General features: G+C 40.0%; 1 protein-coding gene across 2 annotated transcripts in view; it reads left to right on the top strand.

Annotated features, from left to right (window-relative positions):
• The window catches only part of CDKAL1 (CDK5 regulatory subunit associated protein 1 like 1), a 422,830-nt gene that overhangs the window by 132,696 nt on the left and 273,058 nt on the right, over positions 1-17,076 (top strand). For both annotated transcript variants that reach the window (XM_035316554.1, XM_035316555.1), the window contains one exon: positions 9,289-9,337. In XM_035316554.1, coding sequence (XP_035172445.1) covers positions 9,289-9,337 — 49 coding nt within the window. The remainder of the gene's footprint in view (positions 1-9,288; positions 9,338-17,076) is intronic.

The raw sequence follows: 17,076 nt of genomic DNA, 5'->3' as shown, positions 1-17,076 counted from the left end.
AATTTCTGATGTTCCTGTCCTTTTGTGTTTCTTCAAAACCATTATCACTTCTAAAAAATAATGTGGGTTGTGGCATTGTCATAGCCTTTATATAAGGTAAGCCATAACATAATGTGACTAAGATCAAGGAGCTGTTTTCAGGAAGGAGGAAGCTCTAGGTAGTAATTAACACACCAAATGTGCAGTGTACACAAAAGACATAATAGGTTCACAAGCATTTACACCCTGGTGGTTTCCAGAAACGACTCCTTTATGTTTTGAGTACTGTACCCACTTCAAACTCAAGTGCACAACATGTAGTATTGCAAAGAGAAACAGTAACTTTCAGAGATAAAGTTGTCCCTCGCTTTTCATTGTAAGTTCCTGAAAAAAGGATATGTGACTTAGTCTATACTGACTATTTTGTGGGGATTATAGAGGAAGGGAAGGGAAGGACAAAGAAGACTGAAAGGTTTAGCAGGTAGGCTATGTTCTGGTATTTATGAATAGCAGTAGTGTTTCCTGATTTCCTGAGTTGAATGCAGAAGGCATGCAAAACCCTTGTTTCCAGTGATAATTTGAACTATTAGAATGGAATGAGATGTTTTGTTTCTTTGACTTTTTTCTAGAGTTAAGGTGTTTGATGTTGAAATAATGCTACCATGTTGGAGCTCTGATTAGTTTGCTAAGGGCCCACCGCATATCTGAGATGCTTCAAAATTACTGTGCCACTTGTACTTTGAAATCGTCAGACCTACTGGAGATGAGTGTACTGTATCAGCATGCATACTGCAAGCATGGAGCCTAATGCACATATATATCCCATTAAAGGCACACTCTGCAGATGTATGAATCTCCTTGATTGCTGAATAAGAATGTCAAGACCAAATTCTGCTTCCTTCCCTATCTTTCCCAATGTAAGGCATCACAGACAAACTGTCTTTCTTCTGCTGCTGTACACCCATTTTCCAAGGGAAGAAGAATTTCAGCCTGGTCTCTTATCTATGCAAGATAAAATCAATGTCACCAACATGGTAATCCCATCTCTGCTGCTACACTTTTCAGGCTGAATATGCAGGTCTTGCGCACAGTAGATTTACTACAGACTTTTTGGCCAGAGTTGAGCCTGAAGCACAGAAGCCATCAAATCTCTGTGTAGGGATTCTCCTAATTCCTGTGGCCTCCTAATTACCTTTTTCTGTGGTTGTTCTACTCTATAAGACAAGCTTAGGTAATTTTAAAGCTAGAGTTTAAAACTCAAATGCTGAGCAATTCTAATAGCACATATAGCAGTGGCACTGTTATGAAATAGTTTGGTGTAAAAAATGAGAAATACATTTTTAAAAAAGGCACTTGACTTCTTAAACTGTACATCTATAATTGATGTACACTTTTAAATTTAATGTGCCTTAGTTCTCTGTAAAAAAACAAACCAAACCAAACAAAAAACCTCCAGTGAGCAGTTCTAAGTGCCATTATGATAGAAGATCAGCATCATCTTACTAAGCTGCCAAATGTCTGTGTATCGCTACTCCTTTGGTGTCATAAATGAGGATCATATATATAATTGAACTGTATTGTTGATGTACCGTTCAGTTTGTGATATGTGCCACGCAGCCACAATGATACCTCCATACCTTGCAGAGTTTGTAATACCTGACCGCATTAAAGATTGCAAGCCTCTCTGTTAGCTGCCCTTTAGCTGCAAGCCTATTATAAATATGTAAATATATATAAATTCAAAGATCCAGTGTGTACTTCATGAAAGGCAAATGAGATGGAATTTTATTTTGAATGATTTGCATGAGGAGAACTTCTTGGAAAGCGTGCTGTAAGCCCAAGGAACAGGTGCGCGCTGCTCTGCTGCAACTTGTGGCCAAAGTTCAAGCTCAGTCAGAAGCACTCAGCGGGCTGGCTTTGGCTTACCGTGCTGATATTCAGATACGAGGCTTGAGCCTGGAGAGTCAGGAAGGAATTGCATTGAAGCACACGATTTTAAACTGAAAATTGCTGTGGAAAGAGGTACTGTTCCTTTCCACAGCAGTTACATACTGCTCTATGAATTAAGGGCATAAGAATTAGTTTAGATGAAAATTGCACTTAAGCTGTGTCAGTGTTTAGCAATGATCATCAATTGTTAACATGCTTTTCCGAGGTAGTCTGCTTCCCTTTCAGGTCAGTGTAGAGTCTGTTCTCAGGATACCTTCCTAAATCGGAATTTTGCCCATGAGTGTGGCCAGTGTTTTTCTGATTCAGCAAAGGTTTTAAACACAGATGTTATCCCTCTGAAGTCAAAGTGTCTAGTCACATGCCTTTTGAAGTTACGTATTAAGGCCTGGATTTATGCTGCCTAACTGAGGTCCTGTAATTTGAGAGTCTGTTTTGCTCCGCTGCCTTTATGGCCAGTGAAGATAATTATCTCTAAGATAATTTAGATTTTAGAAGATCTGAAGTTACTTTTGAAGCTGGGTATTTCCCTTTTCCTGGCTTTAGAGAGGGCATAGGCTGAGCAGGCTTTTAGCCTGCAACATCTGACTGTGCTGCCTAAAGAAGGTGAGGCGAAACAGAGTTGGGTGAACTGGAGCTGAAATGTTAAGGAATATGATGAGTGGGTTGTAAGATTATTTTAAACAAAGATCAACCTATATTAACCTAAGTTTAATGTATCTATTTATGAACTGATTTATTTCTTATCTACAGGAGTGAAAATCAAAGATGAGTAGGGTTTTTCTTAGCTGAAGAAAAAAGCTTGTTTTACTTCAGGTGTTTGTGCTGTGTATGTTCTGTCTCGGGGTGTGCACAAGCAGAGTCCAGATGGCGGCTGCATCAGCAGTAGCCTCAACCTGTGCAGGCAAGATACTGCCCCCTTCCCATGTCCCTGGTGCCCTGTCCTCAGCTTTAACCATTTTGGGGTTTATCTTTTTTTTGGTTTGCTGAGATGATGGCTTTCTTTTTTTTCATTCAACAATAATTTTTAGTCTGCAGCGTTTCTGGTCTTTTGTCCCTCCTTTACTGGCTTCAAGAACTGTTTTTTTTGATAGTCTCTTTCTGATATTTGGTGTACTTCCTCATTGGTTGTTACCTCAGATAAATTTCTCTCTCTGGGAAACACCAACTGTGGCAGAGGAAGGACAGTCAGGAGATACTCCAGGAGTATTTTCTCAAGGGGGTTGTTACTGCCCTGTTGATGCCAGAGTTCTGCCTTCAGACCTTCTGTGATAGAAGGAAAATTGGCCTGAAAGGAAGCAGGCTGTGGGGAGAACCCACATTTACTTCAGAGGAAGATCCTTGAGAAGGTTGTTTTTAAAGAGAGCATCCCTGCCATTTTTAAATGATGGTAACTTTGTCAGTCACTGTGAGAGCTGGGACTCATCTGAGGGGGAAACCGCCAGCCAAAAGTGTCAGAGGTCTCACGCTTTGTCTCTGCAACGTTGATATTTTCTGAAGGAATTTAAATGCTCGTTTTGTAGGATTTAATCCTACAGAACAGTCGCCATGTAACAGGCGGTGGCATAACTCCAGAAATCATGAGCACTGCAACAGTTGGTAAGGGGCAATGTGCCTCTGGTGTAAACATGCCTCCAGTAGCTGACACTGTCTAAAATTATCTCTGGGCTGTATTAAAAGGAGAGAAGATGAATACCTTTTCTTTCATTATGTAGCCTGTCATGAGGCCTTAAGCATTCCAACCTCTTCTGCAATATGTCGTTTGGCCAGATCGTTCCTCAGCTTCCTTGGTGCTGCAGCTTGAACCAAGCAGTGTTCCTGTGGTGCCTTGGATGCCCTTGTCACACAGACTCCATTAACAGACAGTCCTTCAGAAAACATTGGGCATTCATGAATTGCTTGTTCTCACAACCAGCCTCTGTGTAGCTGCAGCCACTGAGAAGGCACCCTGAGGCACTCGGAAAAGACCCTTAATACATTGGCTATCTTTGCTTTTCTGAAGTTTAGCCCGTATTATCTAGCTTTGGTTGATAAGGGACATCTGAAGACCTGTTTTATGCTGGTCCTATCACTTCAAAGGGAGTTTGGTTCAAATCTCTTGACGCACAAAATACTTACGTCCTGAATTCAATGGGCACATTAAACTGAAAAAACAAAGTCTTTATTTCACTAAATTTTGGATGACATCTTACCGTTTCATCTTCACGCATGGCAGTGTAGGGTCTTTGCAAGGTCTTGGCGCTTTCCTTGGTCTTGGCCTGAAGAGAAAGTTGGAAAGAGTTTCTCTTACTTGCGTGTTAGGTACATGGGTGCACTTTTCTAGATAGCATTATTTGTTCTGAGATTTATGGGTGCACTTTTCTAGATGGTGTTCTTTGTTCTGAGATTACTGAGTTCTGCCTGGTAGAAAATTTCCGGGTAAATGTGCAACCTCTCACTTTTAACTACTCCTTAAAGTGTATTCAGAGATTACTGGGGCTCTCTTAGAGGTTATATTTTTTCCAGTTTGCATCGCAAAACAGTTTCAGGATGTTAATACTGCTTCTGAGGCAACTCAGATCATGGCTGAGCACTTGGAAGAATTTGCGTGACCATCCTCAAACATGCATGTCTGTCTGTAGTCACAAATCACCTAGTGTGAGATTGCAGACATAGCACATTGCAAGCATGTCTTTGGGCTGTTTACATCCAGCAGTCATCTGTTGAATGTGATAATGACAGTACAAAGGGAACTGAGGGACTTTCTCTGATGACAAATGGACCATGTGTGCATTTGTATAGTCTTCTAGCTAATTACTAGGGCTCAGTCAGAGAGCTCAGGGCTTGTCTCCCAGGGAGAGACAGGCTGTCCAGGGAGCGAGTGGTTTGAAAAGTGACTGACTTGTGTGTTCAGGTGTGATCTGTAGTGTAGCTTCAGCCCCAGCATGGATATCTGTCTTCCTCATCTATCTAAGTGCTGGATGCATGTCATTTCTGAGCTGTACTAAATGCCTAGCTCTGATCACACCAGGAAGGCACAAAGATTTTTCCTGGTTTTCGTTTCAACTTGGGCTTCATGCTTTGATGTAACTGTCTTTTTCTTTGCTTTTTCTCCAGCTGGTTTTCTGCTTTAGCTACCCCTTCGTCCCTTGGGCCCTGCCTCTGCTGCTGTTCTATATCCATCTCACCCCTGATTTGTACATCAGCCTTCTTTTTTTCCCCTGTATTCCTGCTCAGCTGTCTGCCTCAGTCTGCCCTTAGTTTTTTCCACCCAAATCCTAATGGAGAACCATCTATAATGGATAAAAAGTCCACTGAGTGGACACTTACACTAGAAACAAGATTACATGATCTAAGTATAGTGCTATATCCAGCAGCAATGTACCTTTTGTCGGTCCTGTAGGTTCAGATTTTTCAGGCTCACTGCAAAGGAATGTTGAGGAGTGGCCCTTCATGTACCAATAAGAACTTTAAGTCTTCTTGCTTTAGGGGCTTCTCAATGCCTGTTGGAGACATTATTTGGTCAAGAAGGCTTATACCACTTCAGTTACACTATCAGTTCTTGATACCACTCCTGAACAGAATTGTCCAAAAGGTCAGTGAGATGTGCTGAAAGGAATCCTGCAGGCCTCTGTACAGCCAAGGCAACTTCATTACCATGAGTCTGAGTTTTTTTTTCTTTTTCTTATTTTTTCCTTTTTTTTTTTTTTTTTTCCAAATACGAATGCCCAAGACACTTCTCTTCTCTTACACCAGATTCAGCTCAGTTTTACTGAGATATTTGAAATGAAGATTGGAAGCATTCAGTATTTTCTTTTTCGGGGCTTGGGGCTTTAGCCAAACAATTTCCAATAACTGCAAATGAAAAATGCTTAGTGTGGGAACTAACATATAAAGCCGAACACACATCCATTCCTGGTTGCAGTTCTCATTACCTCCAAGATGAATAATTTTAATTACTTTCATGAACCTTCTTCTTGACAGACACATACAGAATAATTTAATATACCTGGTAAAATGAAAATACAATTCCTCCCTTCCCCCATCGTTTTTATTTAACAGTGGGTTCATGGCTATGCAAATATTCCCCAGATATACAGAAAGTAATTATAGAGGTGATTCAGGTTGTGAACCATTGAGTTTTTCTGTTTTGTTTTGTTTTAAAATTATTATGAACTTAAACAGTTTAGTATTGAGATATGTAGCAATAATATTTTGGGCAATGTATTTGGCAGAGACTGTCCTGTGTCTGTGCTTATAATTTTAAATTCATATACATAAAAAGTTGCCTTTTTTATCTAAATAGAAAATCTATTACATATGTAAGTGTCTTAGGTAATATTTTTTTAAACTTATCTCTATATGAAATTGATATGTTTACAAGTATGAAAATATGCATGTATTCCACATAAGTGCTCGTGTGTGCTTTATTTATGAGTGGATTGCTGTAAATATAGGCATATATCCATAATATCACAGAATCACAGAATTTTCTAGGTTGGAAGAGACCTCAAGATCATCAAGTCCAACCTCTGACCTAACACTAACAGTCCCCACTAAACCATATCCCTAAGCTCTACATCTAAACGTCTTTTAAAGATATCCAGGGATGGTGACTCTACCACTTCCCTGGGCAGCCCGTTCCAGTGTCTAACAACCCTTTCGGTAAAGAAGTTCTTCCTAAGATCCAACCTAAAACTCCCCTAACGCAACTTAAGCCCATTCCCCCTCGTCCTGTCACCAGGCACGTGGGAGAACAGACCAACCCCCACCTCGCTACAGCCTCCTTTAAGGTATCTGTAGAGAGCGATAAGGTCGCCCCTGAGCCTCCTCTTCTCCAGGCTGAACGAGCCCAGCTCCCTCAGCTGCTCCTCATAAGACTTGTTCTCCAGGCCCCTCACCAGCTTCATAGCCCTTCTCTGGACTCGCTCGAGCACCTCCATGTCCTTCTTGTAGTGAGGGGCCCAAAACTGAGCACAGTACTCGAGGTGCGGCCTCACCAGAGCCGAGTACAGGGGGACGATCACCTCCCTGGCCCTGCTGGCCACACTGTTTCTTATACAGGCCAGGATGCTGTTGGCCTTCTTCGCCACCTGAGCACACTGCTGGCTCATATTCAGCCGACTATCAACCATCACTCCCAGGTCCTTCTCCGCCTGGCAGCTCTCCAACCACTCATCTCCCAGCCTGTAGCTCTGCTTGGGGTTATTGCGCCCCAGGTGCAGGACCCGGCACTTGGCCTTGTTGAACTTCATGCAGTTGACCTCGGCCCATCGGTCCAGCCTCTCCAGATCCTCCTGCAGAGCCTTCCTACCCTCGAGCAGATCAACACACATACCTAACTTGGTGTCATCTGCAAACTTACTGAGGGTGCACTCAATGCCCTCATCCAGATCATCAATGAAGATATTGAAGAGGACCGGCCCCAGCACCGAGCCCTGGGGGACGCCACTAGTGACTGGCCTCCAACTGGATTTGACTCCATTTACCACGACTCTTTGGGCCCGGCTATCCAGCCAGTTTCTAACCCAACGAAGCGTGCGCCAGTCCAAGCCAAGAGCAGCCAGTTTCTTGAGGAGAATGCTGTGGGAAACGGTGTCAAAAGCCTTGCTGAAGTCAAGGTAGACCACATCCACAGCCTTTCCCTCATCCACCCAGTGCGACGCTTTGTCATAGAAGGAGATGAGGTTCGTCAAGCAGGACCTGCCCTTCATAAACCCATGCTGACTGGGCCTGATCGCCTGCTTTCCCTGCAAGTGCTGCATGATGACTCTCGAGATAATCTGCTCCATGAGCTTCCCTGGCACTGAGGTCAAACTGACAGGCCTGTAGTTTCCCGGGTCAGTCCTCCGGCCCTTCTTGTAGATGGGCGTCACATTTGCGTGAAAAGTTTTTTTTTTTTTTTAAAAAAAAAAAAAGTTTAACATGGACTTGATCCAACATCCAGGCCAGGAAAAGAACAGATTCCCACTGACTTCAGTGGGGAACAGATCAGACACCAAACTCCAGATGATCTTTTTTTTTTTTTTTTAGCTGTTTTTAGACCAATTGGAAAAGGAAATAGAGATGATTGTGCAGACATTTGTTTACAGGAAATGACAAACCCAGTGGTTTAAGGGCACATAGATTCAGTAGTTTTGATGCAAGTGATCCAAGTTCCACGCTCCTTTGTTGCAGACCAGGTTCAGCTCTTGATGCCTGTGTGTCTTGTACTTTTGTGCTTGTTTCTGAAACAAACAAACAAACAAAAACCACCAAAACAAACAAAGCAACAACAAAAAAAAACGCCAAACAAATGACTGCAAAAATCATACTAAATCTAGTGTCTATAATGTACATCTGACCAAAGCAGTGTTTAAAAATCAGCATTGTGGAAAAGATTCTGAACTAATGTAAATATACACAGTAGGGCTTTCTGAATGTTGGTTTTCTGCATTACATATAAATTTATATGTGCATCCCTACTAAACATTATACAGAATATGCACTTTGCATGAAAGTTGTAGGAGGAATGTCAACTTTTAGAATTTGAGTGTTTAATTTTGCAGTGTTAATGCAGATTCTTTCTAGTTACACTATATACCGTTTGGTATATTATTTCTTGTTAACTTTATATAAAGAATATTTAATAAGAAATGTCTGAACTATTTATAACATTATGTGAATTCAGGCAAGTGTAACACCAGAACATAAATTTGTCGTATTTGCTAGAGGTGTTATGTTGTGATCATTAAATATTAGGGCTTTTCCTTCCATTTCCAAACACTCCCTGTAGTAAGTCCAGAACAATGTCTTGTTCTCTTGACCTTGACCATGGTATTTTTAGTTTCTCCCCGTGTTCCAGTGTCTTTCCCCTGCTATACTTACTTTTAATAATTTTTCTCTCCTGTAATCTTCCTCACAATATCCTCAGCTTCTTGTTATGTTCTCTCTCATCTGCTATTTTTGTCCCGAGGCTGGGAAGAGGGGAGCACCCCAGTGGCTGGTAGAGCTACCCAGGTGCTGACTGCCTGGGTGACCAAAGCCTTTCAGTGACCAAATGGACCACAAACAGCAATTAAGGCCTGAAGTCTGTCAGTCTTTCTATCACCAAGAGCCCATAGGATCCCTCTCTCCTATGTCTTTGGTGACTTTTCCTGAACTTATGGGAACCTGCTATTTTTGAGGACAAAAAATGTTTTAAAACAAGTGATGATTTGTAGAGTTACTTTTGGGACTATGATGAAGGAACGAAGATGCACAGAAAAAAATGGCTATAAAAATGTACCTCCAAGCTGTTTGCTTCCCCTTAATCCAGAAGAACACACTTTTGAAAGATGAGTTATATAAAGTATGTCCAGGTGTTTACTGCTTAAATACTGACCTTCTGACATTTTTTTTTAGGTTCAGCAGATAGATCGTGTAGTAGAAGTTGTAGAGGAAACTATTAAAGGTAAGCAATACACTTGAAATTACGCAGTTATGTAGCTGATTTCTGAGATGTAAGCATTGGCTAGTGGAAATGCTGTTATGTTCTTTACCAATCTAATTCTTGCTTTCCCCTCTAGCTAAATGTTTGGGCAGTGCTATACTTTGCCACGTGTGTTTAGTGTAAATAGTAATTTCAGAGATCTTTTCTGGCAGGAGCTCTGTGGCCTGTTGGATTCATAGGTAAATGATCCTGAGACTTCAAGAACCCATTTAAGTGGCATCAGTGTAGGTAGATGGAGAGTGCTGTTTAAAGTTCCTGCTCTATCTTACTTCATTGCTCTATCTCCACCTTCTTATGTTTAGTACTCTCATGTTTTCTTCTTTTCAGCTCTTTTGGCTCACTTCCCTGAGCTTTTCTCAGCAGGACAGATAAATTATCTACTGGTTTAATGTTCTTTTGTAATTGTGTTCCTTGTTCTCTCTGGCTGCGTTCATGTGTGTGTACACGCAGTACTTTGCAGTGAAGGGGGGCAAAAACAGTATTGTTTCTCCAGTCTCACTAGTAAACATTTGCTATTAAATAAATATATGTGTCTGGATCTTTCTGGGTTACCTAAGTTTGTCTCCATTACTTATCAGGCCATAAAAATTACTGTTCCATGAAGCTTTAAATTACAAGCTTTAGCTCAACTGGCTGTACTTTCAATATAAACAAGTGTCTGGTCCACAAGATGTCGCCTGTACTTTTAATGCTGGAGTTTGATGGTTTTGAAGTACAACATGAAAATATAGGAATGGCGCAATAACGCTTAAAAGAAGAGGGAAAAAAAATCTGTTAAGAAACCATGCAGTGTTGTAAGGCTTTTAGAATTTGCAGTTTGAAGGCCTTAAGGTCTGTATTGTTTTGAATACTTTCAGAAATGAAACCTGTACTCTTATGTACTCCTAACCCAACCTTCTTGCAGTTTCTCCTTATTTTATGGTTTCTACTCTTCTGGTACAACCTATTGTACTATGCAATCAGAGAAGAAACATAGTCAGTTTATTTGTATTTGTTACTGACCGTGCGTAACTATTTTCCCAGAAACATCACGGTGTTTATCACAACATGTTGAAGGTGGGGATACTTCATGATTTTCACAACAGCACAGTATTTCAGATCCCTATCTAATTTTCCTGAAGTGTATTTATTCTTAACGGAGTAAGATGATAACCTGGGTCAGCATGCCCTCCCTTTACAAAACTGTGCTTTGTGATATTTATACTGACTCAGAACATTACTGCTTTTTTGATAACATAGTTGCTCAGGTTGTTGTGACTGAATATTATATGATTAGAAAGAAGGCAAACAATCCAGAAGCAATTGTTAAAATGATGTTTTTTATTGAATTAATTTTAAGATTGCATTTTACGTATGGATGTAATTCTGGAAAATGTAGTATAAAATTTAATGTACAATTATGTTTTAAAAAGCATCAATTTGGGGAAAAAATTAGCTTCCTTTCTAGCTTGCTATAAGTGATCTGAATAAAAAGAAATAAGTGGTCTGTTGAGTTCTATACATGGTGACAATTCCTTCAGGGATTTCTCAGAAGGTAATGGAACACAGTATTTCATAAGTTCTATTGGAAGAAATGAACAGAACCAGAATTTCTCCTTGGAAGAGAATTGGCAAATTGACAGTGGTCATAGGGTAGGATAAAGTCTTGCTTTTGCAAAGGATAACTATTAAAATTAGGAGATTTTACTTATAATTTGTTTTTCCATTTAAATTTGTTTAAAAATAATGCATTGATTTATGGATTTGGTAATCACCTTCCACAAATAGAGAATAATGTGAAACTCTTTGTTCCTGTGCTTTATAAATGACTCTAACTGTAAACTCTCATTATCTAAGTAAAGAAAAAATACTTTAGGTAACAGGACTGTTGGTTAAGAATGCTTTATGCTGTAAGACAGATCCATGGTAGAAGCTTAAATTCTTGTATTTAAAACCAAATGAAATGTGTTTGCATTGTCTTTTTAAGTCTGTGACATTGTAAACAATTTCTGAAGCCCCAAATATCTTGAAGAGGCAGAGATGGTGTGGGACAGGGGATTGAATACAAATTTTGAATTGAGAGCCAGTTTACATTTTTTTTTGTTGGATTTTTGTCATTGTTATACAATGCAATGTCCTTCACCTGTCTTTTTAAAAGAAAATCAATAGGTTATATGGATGGTTTACTCTTGTAGTGTGGCTTTGTCTATACTGAAAGTTTAAAAAAATGCTCTGACTAAATATTTAAACTAAGTTTAAGCTGCATAGCATCTGTACCATGCAGGGCAGGTGTCTCTGTAGGTGTCTGCCTGAGTTGTCAGGGATTCTGTCCAGATTACATGGTTATTATAATTGATACCAGTTTTAAGTTTAGAGACTGGTTTTCCTTAGGTTTCCATTTCTTAAGGACTACCAAATATTTTTTGGTGGATACTTGAATTTTGCTGTGCACAATTTACCAAAAGGGAAACCTTGTTTAAAAATAATAATAATAAAAAATAAAATACCCACTCACCCCACTTTTTTTTCCCTAATGGTCTATGTTCTCATTTACTAAGAAAATCTCTACAGAAAAATCTCTCTCTGTTAGAAAATCTCTCTCTGTTAGATTTGTTTGAAAGCTTACTGTACTCCTCCTCAAAAACTACTTTTTTTGGAATTATTCAAAACTCTTTCTATGGAATATGACTTTTTTTTTTCTAGTTTTATTTCTCAATCTTGTAGTCAAGCTTAGGATAACAGTGTCATTGTACTGATTCAACTGAAGGTTTCAAGAAGTAGATGTTTATGGTGGTCTGTACTTCACCTTTCTGAAAACAGCATAATTGCCAGTTCCCAACACTCCACTTACTCATAAACACTTATTATGTGACTCCACCTTTTTATCCTTCTTCATCAGAAAATTGAAAAGAAGGATGCTCATGTTTCTTTTGGCTGCTAGCGTGATAAGGGACAGAATTTTTAAGAGATCCCGTGATGCCTCATTTTGAGATCACCCTGAGCTTTATCACAAGTCTCATGGAACTTTCAGATTCCCTGTGATTATCAGGTAAATTCTGAAACTGTAATTTCCAAAAGGGATCTTTAAGAGTGTGCAGTATTTGTATGCAGGTCATGTCTGGTTTAAACTGTGTCCCAAGATGTATTTTAACTAGAGGCATCTTCAAGTACTCTTTCTATAGCTTATATTGCTAAAATCTGAAACCTCTATACTTCCATCTAAGAAAATCATGGATTTCAAAACAGTTCCATCATGCAAGTCTCTGATTGAACAGTTTAGCAAAACTTTCTTCTTCTGAACATTACTCAAATCTTGCAACTGAATTCACAGCTATTTTTACATCACTGGGGCACCCTATTTCCACTCATGTGCTTAGTTTCCTGGTAATGACATAGTAAGTTAGCAATTGAATTGTTTGAACGAGGAGAAAACTGGGTTATACTTGACATATGCTCCATCACTAAGTAAGATTTCTGTACGGAATTTCAAAGCTGTTTAGGCTAATCGGTCCCTACAGCCTGTTCCAGTAAGATGAAGCGCCTTTTTTTTTTCTTTTCTTTTTTTTTTTTTTCCTGATGGGAACCACAGGATGTCACTGGAGATTGTTCAAGTCAGCGTTTTTGAACCATTCTAAAAGCTGTTTTTAAAAATAGCACAGTGTGTGTGTATGTACAAGCTTACAAGCTGGGATAGAAATGGTTTGTGTAAAAATGGTCAAGAAAATATATTTAGTCTGTAATTTAAAGGACAGATTTTAATGGCTTAATGTGGAAATTTCTCCTTGGTTTTGAAATTTCTCCACAGGTCTATGTGGATTTGGGGCTTTTTCCACCTCCCCTTCTAGACACACTAGCTGTCTCATGTTGAAGCTTTCTGGGGGTGAGGAACATGGAAGTGGAGCATTTGTATACAATTTGCTTTTAGCTTAGGCCTTAGGGAGATGAGGGGCACAGGTTGAATTGAGTTTAGTCTGTATTGTGTCTGTCAAACGTTTTCACAAAACATAGTTTTACAATGGGTCATTAGACTTGATTGTTAAAAACAGCCAAAGGAAATTACTTCAGGGCTGAGCCTTTTATACTTCACGTAACCTTTCTTGATTTCAGTCACGTTGACCTGTCTGGTGAAGTTGCCCATCCATTTCCAGTTTAAACATTAACCAGCATTTACTAACCGTTGAATTGTTAATTACGGATTGCTGATAGTTGTGTCAGTCTATGAAAATGAGCATGAATAGTACCTGTTTTATATAGAGCACAGAATTTATACCAGATTGCATAATTTAGAGAGATTGTATGTATATGTATGTTTGGGTACATGTATGTAGGTATGTATATGAATGCCAGCATATAGTATTTGTATGTTTGTTTCCATTATAATCTGCTAATAACAGATAAAGTCACAGTAGATAAAATACTGTCTATTGAATTTCAATGATTGTAGGAAGGGTGGCCTTGACTTAAGAAGCTGGTGATGAGCCAAAAGAGGAATAAAAACTGTAGGCATCAGGAGTTCCTTTCTGAGGAAAAGTATAATTTGGCTCGCAGGCAGGAAACTGGCTGTTTGTGCCTAGTTGCAGTTTGAGAGGGGTCAGAGGGAGGGTAGGGGCCTTGCTGGGCCTGTTTCTGGTTCTGTATCCTTTGAAAGGACATAGAAAGGGGGGGGTGGTGGTTTTGGAGGGGTTGTTTTATGTATTTCACTGTGTGGTGGCCTGACATTGTCAGGCTGCCAGACCCCCACCCAGGCTCAACTGCACTCCTTCGTTCCCAGCTCCTTTACTTCCTCCCTCACGGTGGCGCAGGGGAAGGGGAATGGGGGCTGCAGGCCCTCCCGTGGGCTGCTTTTCTTCAAGAATTGCTCCTGTCTGGGTCTCCTCCACGGGGACAGGCCTTTGGGAACAGAAAGCTCCAGCGTGGGTGCCCTGTGGACCAACAGCTCTTGCCAGCAGACCTGCTCCTGCATGGGCTCTGTGCCATGGGCTGCAGCTTTCTTCAGGGCCCCAGTGTCCTCCGCAGGCTGCTTCACTGTGGTCCTCTGCACGGGCCACCTGGAGCACCTCCTTCCTCACCAACCATGGTGTCTGCAGGCCTGTTTCTCTCATTTTTTTCCTCATTCTTCTATCTCAACTGCTAGGTGGTGGCTTTTACCTGTTCTGAACAATGTCTACCCAGACGTGCCTTGGGCTCAGCCGACGGGCTCAGCGTTGCCCTGAGGTGGGTCTGCTGGGGCTGAGAGGAGCTGCCCGTGGCCAACCAGGGTCACCCTGTGGTCTAATCTCACAGAGAAGATGCCCCCCTGCCAATGTGCAGGCATCTGCACCCAATACACGCTGTTATGTCTCTAACACTATCTCTAGTAGAGATAGAATTGCCTTTTAAACTGAGATTATTGGAAAGTCATGCTACTAGCTGCAGAAATTTTGCGAGGGGTCATCTATGTTTGACAGACAAAAAAAAAGGTGGGTGGGGATTTAAATCAGGTTTCAGTAGGCAGTACACAGAATCATAGCTTGAAGATACATTGTGAAAAGACCGTGGTTAAAAGATTCAGAATTGCCAATTTGTAGGTATTAATAGCGGAGGTTAACAGCATAATAACATAAATGTCATCCCCCCCCTTCTTGTTGTCCATGGATTAGCAATTTTGGGGCTTTTCCTGTATAAAGAAAAATAATTAGAGATTTTTGTTATTGTTATCTAGGAAATCACCTTTATGTGTGGGAAGAATGTCATTACCTAAAGCAGTAGCATTTTTGTCTTCTGTTAATTTGAGAACTACTTTGACAATGAACAATGCCTTAGGAAGGACCTAACTCGAATGCATCTTGCCATAAAATTTTTAAGTGAAGGTCTTTTCATTCACCTGAACACTTCAGCAGGAGTACTGGCTTGAATTTTGATTTCATGTTTCTGACAGCTTGGGAGAAGTATGGCATATTGAATGATGAGAGGTTCTACCTTTTAGGAGGCGAGTTTGGAATAATATCATTACTTGCACCAGTATCAATTTAGAGAGTTTAGTTTTGCAGAGCATAATTTAAAGAAACAGTAGAGCACAACGTGGAATATACAGAAATTATGGAGAAATTGCTGTAAAGACACAGTTGCATTGCTTTTGTAAAACTTCGATAATTGTGGAGCTCAACATAAAATTTTGTTTGCAGGGGCAAGAGGTTTCCAATCCCAGCAATTTTTTTTTTTTTTTTTTTTTCTTAAACTAACATTTATTGCCCTTTTTGCTGTGCCTGCTCAAATGCTTTTGGACATACAGTGACTGTTAGCTGTGTGAGATGATCCAGAATTTTAGGTGGATTTTGTAATTATTTTCAATGACTTGATATAGAAAACTAGAGCAACTGACTATCCGTGTTATGAATATGACTTTGTTTTGTGATTTTTTCACAGAAACTGAATGGGAGACAAATAGTGAGGGGGGCAGGAAAACAAGCAATGGCAGGGAACAAACTGTAAACCCTAATAGCAAAATTTTGATTGTTTGTTGTTAAATGAGCCTGTGATGTGCATGGAAAAGATACCTTTTCTTCCAGACCCGTATGCGCTCTTTTCTACACTTCTAATGAATGATCTTGTTACAACTTCCCTATTTTTCTGTGCTATTTACATTGGACAGATTCAGCTCTGTTAGCTGACTCAGCTCAGCTTGCGGTTAGCTCTGTATAGCTCCATTAGAGAATCCTTTGGCTGGTATGTAAGGCAGAGCATGTTTAAAACAGTGCAATTCAATTAGCCATAAGAAGGATATAAATAGATAGCAGAAGAGTAGAGACCAAACTAAAAGCTTGCTCTTGCATACGATGATAGGTTCATCTCAGCATTTCACTCTGAGGCCTATTTTGTTCTGTTCAACCTGCACATCCCCAAAACATTAGGTAAGTTACTTGTACTGCTGCAAGTGGCTCTGATAATCTGCCCTTCAATACTGTCTTTCCTTAGAACACAGCCTGTTTCATCTGATTCATTTTTTTTTCTTTGCGAGCTTCTGTCCACAACCTCCTGAGGTTTTGAACAGCATCCTTGATCCCAACCAAATGCATTTCTTCAGAGGGGTGAGGACAGAAGGTCAAGGGAACTCTTCCTACAGTTGATTCTTGGCATTGTCTCTCTGAGTTATTGAAGCCTGGAGCCAGTGTTCTGAGCTTATAGCAGATTTAACATTTACCCACTTTTTAGGTAGACAAAAATATCACACGATGTCAGAACAGAGTGAAGCTATTGAATCCTGAAAAATGTAGTGCCTTAACAGTGTATTTCAAGCTCTTTTGCTGTGGGAGTAGAAAGTACTGTGGATCTGATGAGAATGGTTTTCTTAATTATACATACAAGAGAGTATCTTCTTAATTTCATTCTGTGAGTTTTAGACAAGCATTAATTCTGTGTTAATAGTGACCTCCTTTGCAGTTTCACTTGTTGCACTCTACTGTTTTAGTGCTTAAAAATATTTCTGATTGAATGATACATTGTTGAAATACCAAGAAATAAGAGTTCTTTTATATTTCATGGAGAGAAAATGATCTGTGGATTCCAGCAATGTGGGGCTACCTGCACAGCTCTTTCAGAAGTTTGTGAGCTGTCTTACTCTATTTAATACCTTGTTTTTGAAGTTAAATGTGTTTTTAAAAGCCCATCTTCACCTGTGTGGTGCTTGTATCCTGGAGTTTTCTGAAACAGAATTGTTCTTGGATGCTAATTTCAAGTGCAAG

This window comes from Oxyura jamaicensis, chromosome 2 (assembly GCF_011077185.1).
Source record: "Oxyura jamaicensis isolate SHBP4307 breed ruddy duck chromosome 2, BPBGC_Ojam_1.0, whole genome shotgun sequence".
In the NCBI taxonomy this organism is placed as follows: Eukaryota; Metazoa; Chordata; class Aves; order Anseriformes; family Anatidae; genus Oxyura; species Oxyura jamaicensis.
Note: the sequence above shows the minus strand (reverse complement) of the source record. Positions and strands in the feature narration are given on the sequence as shown.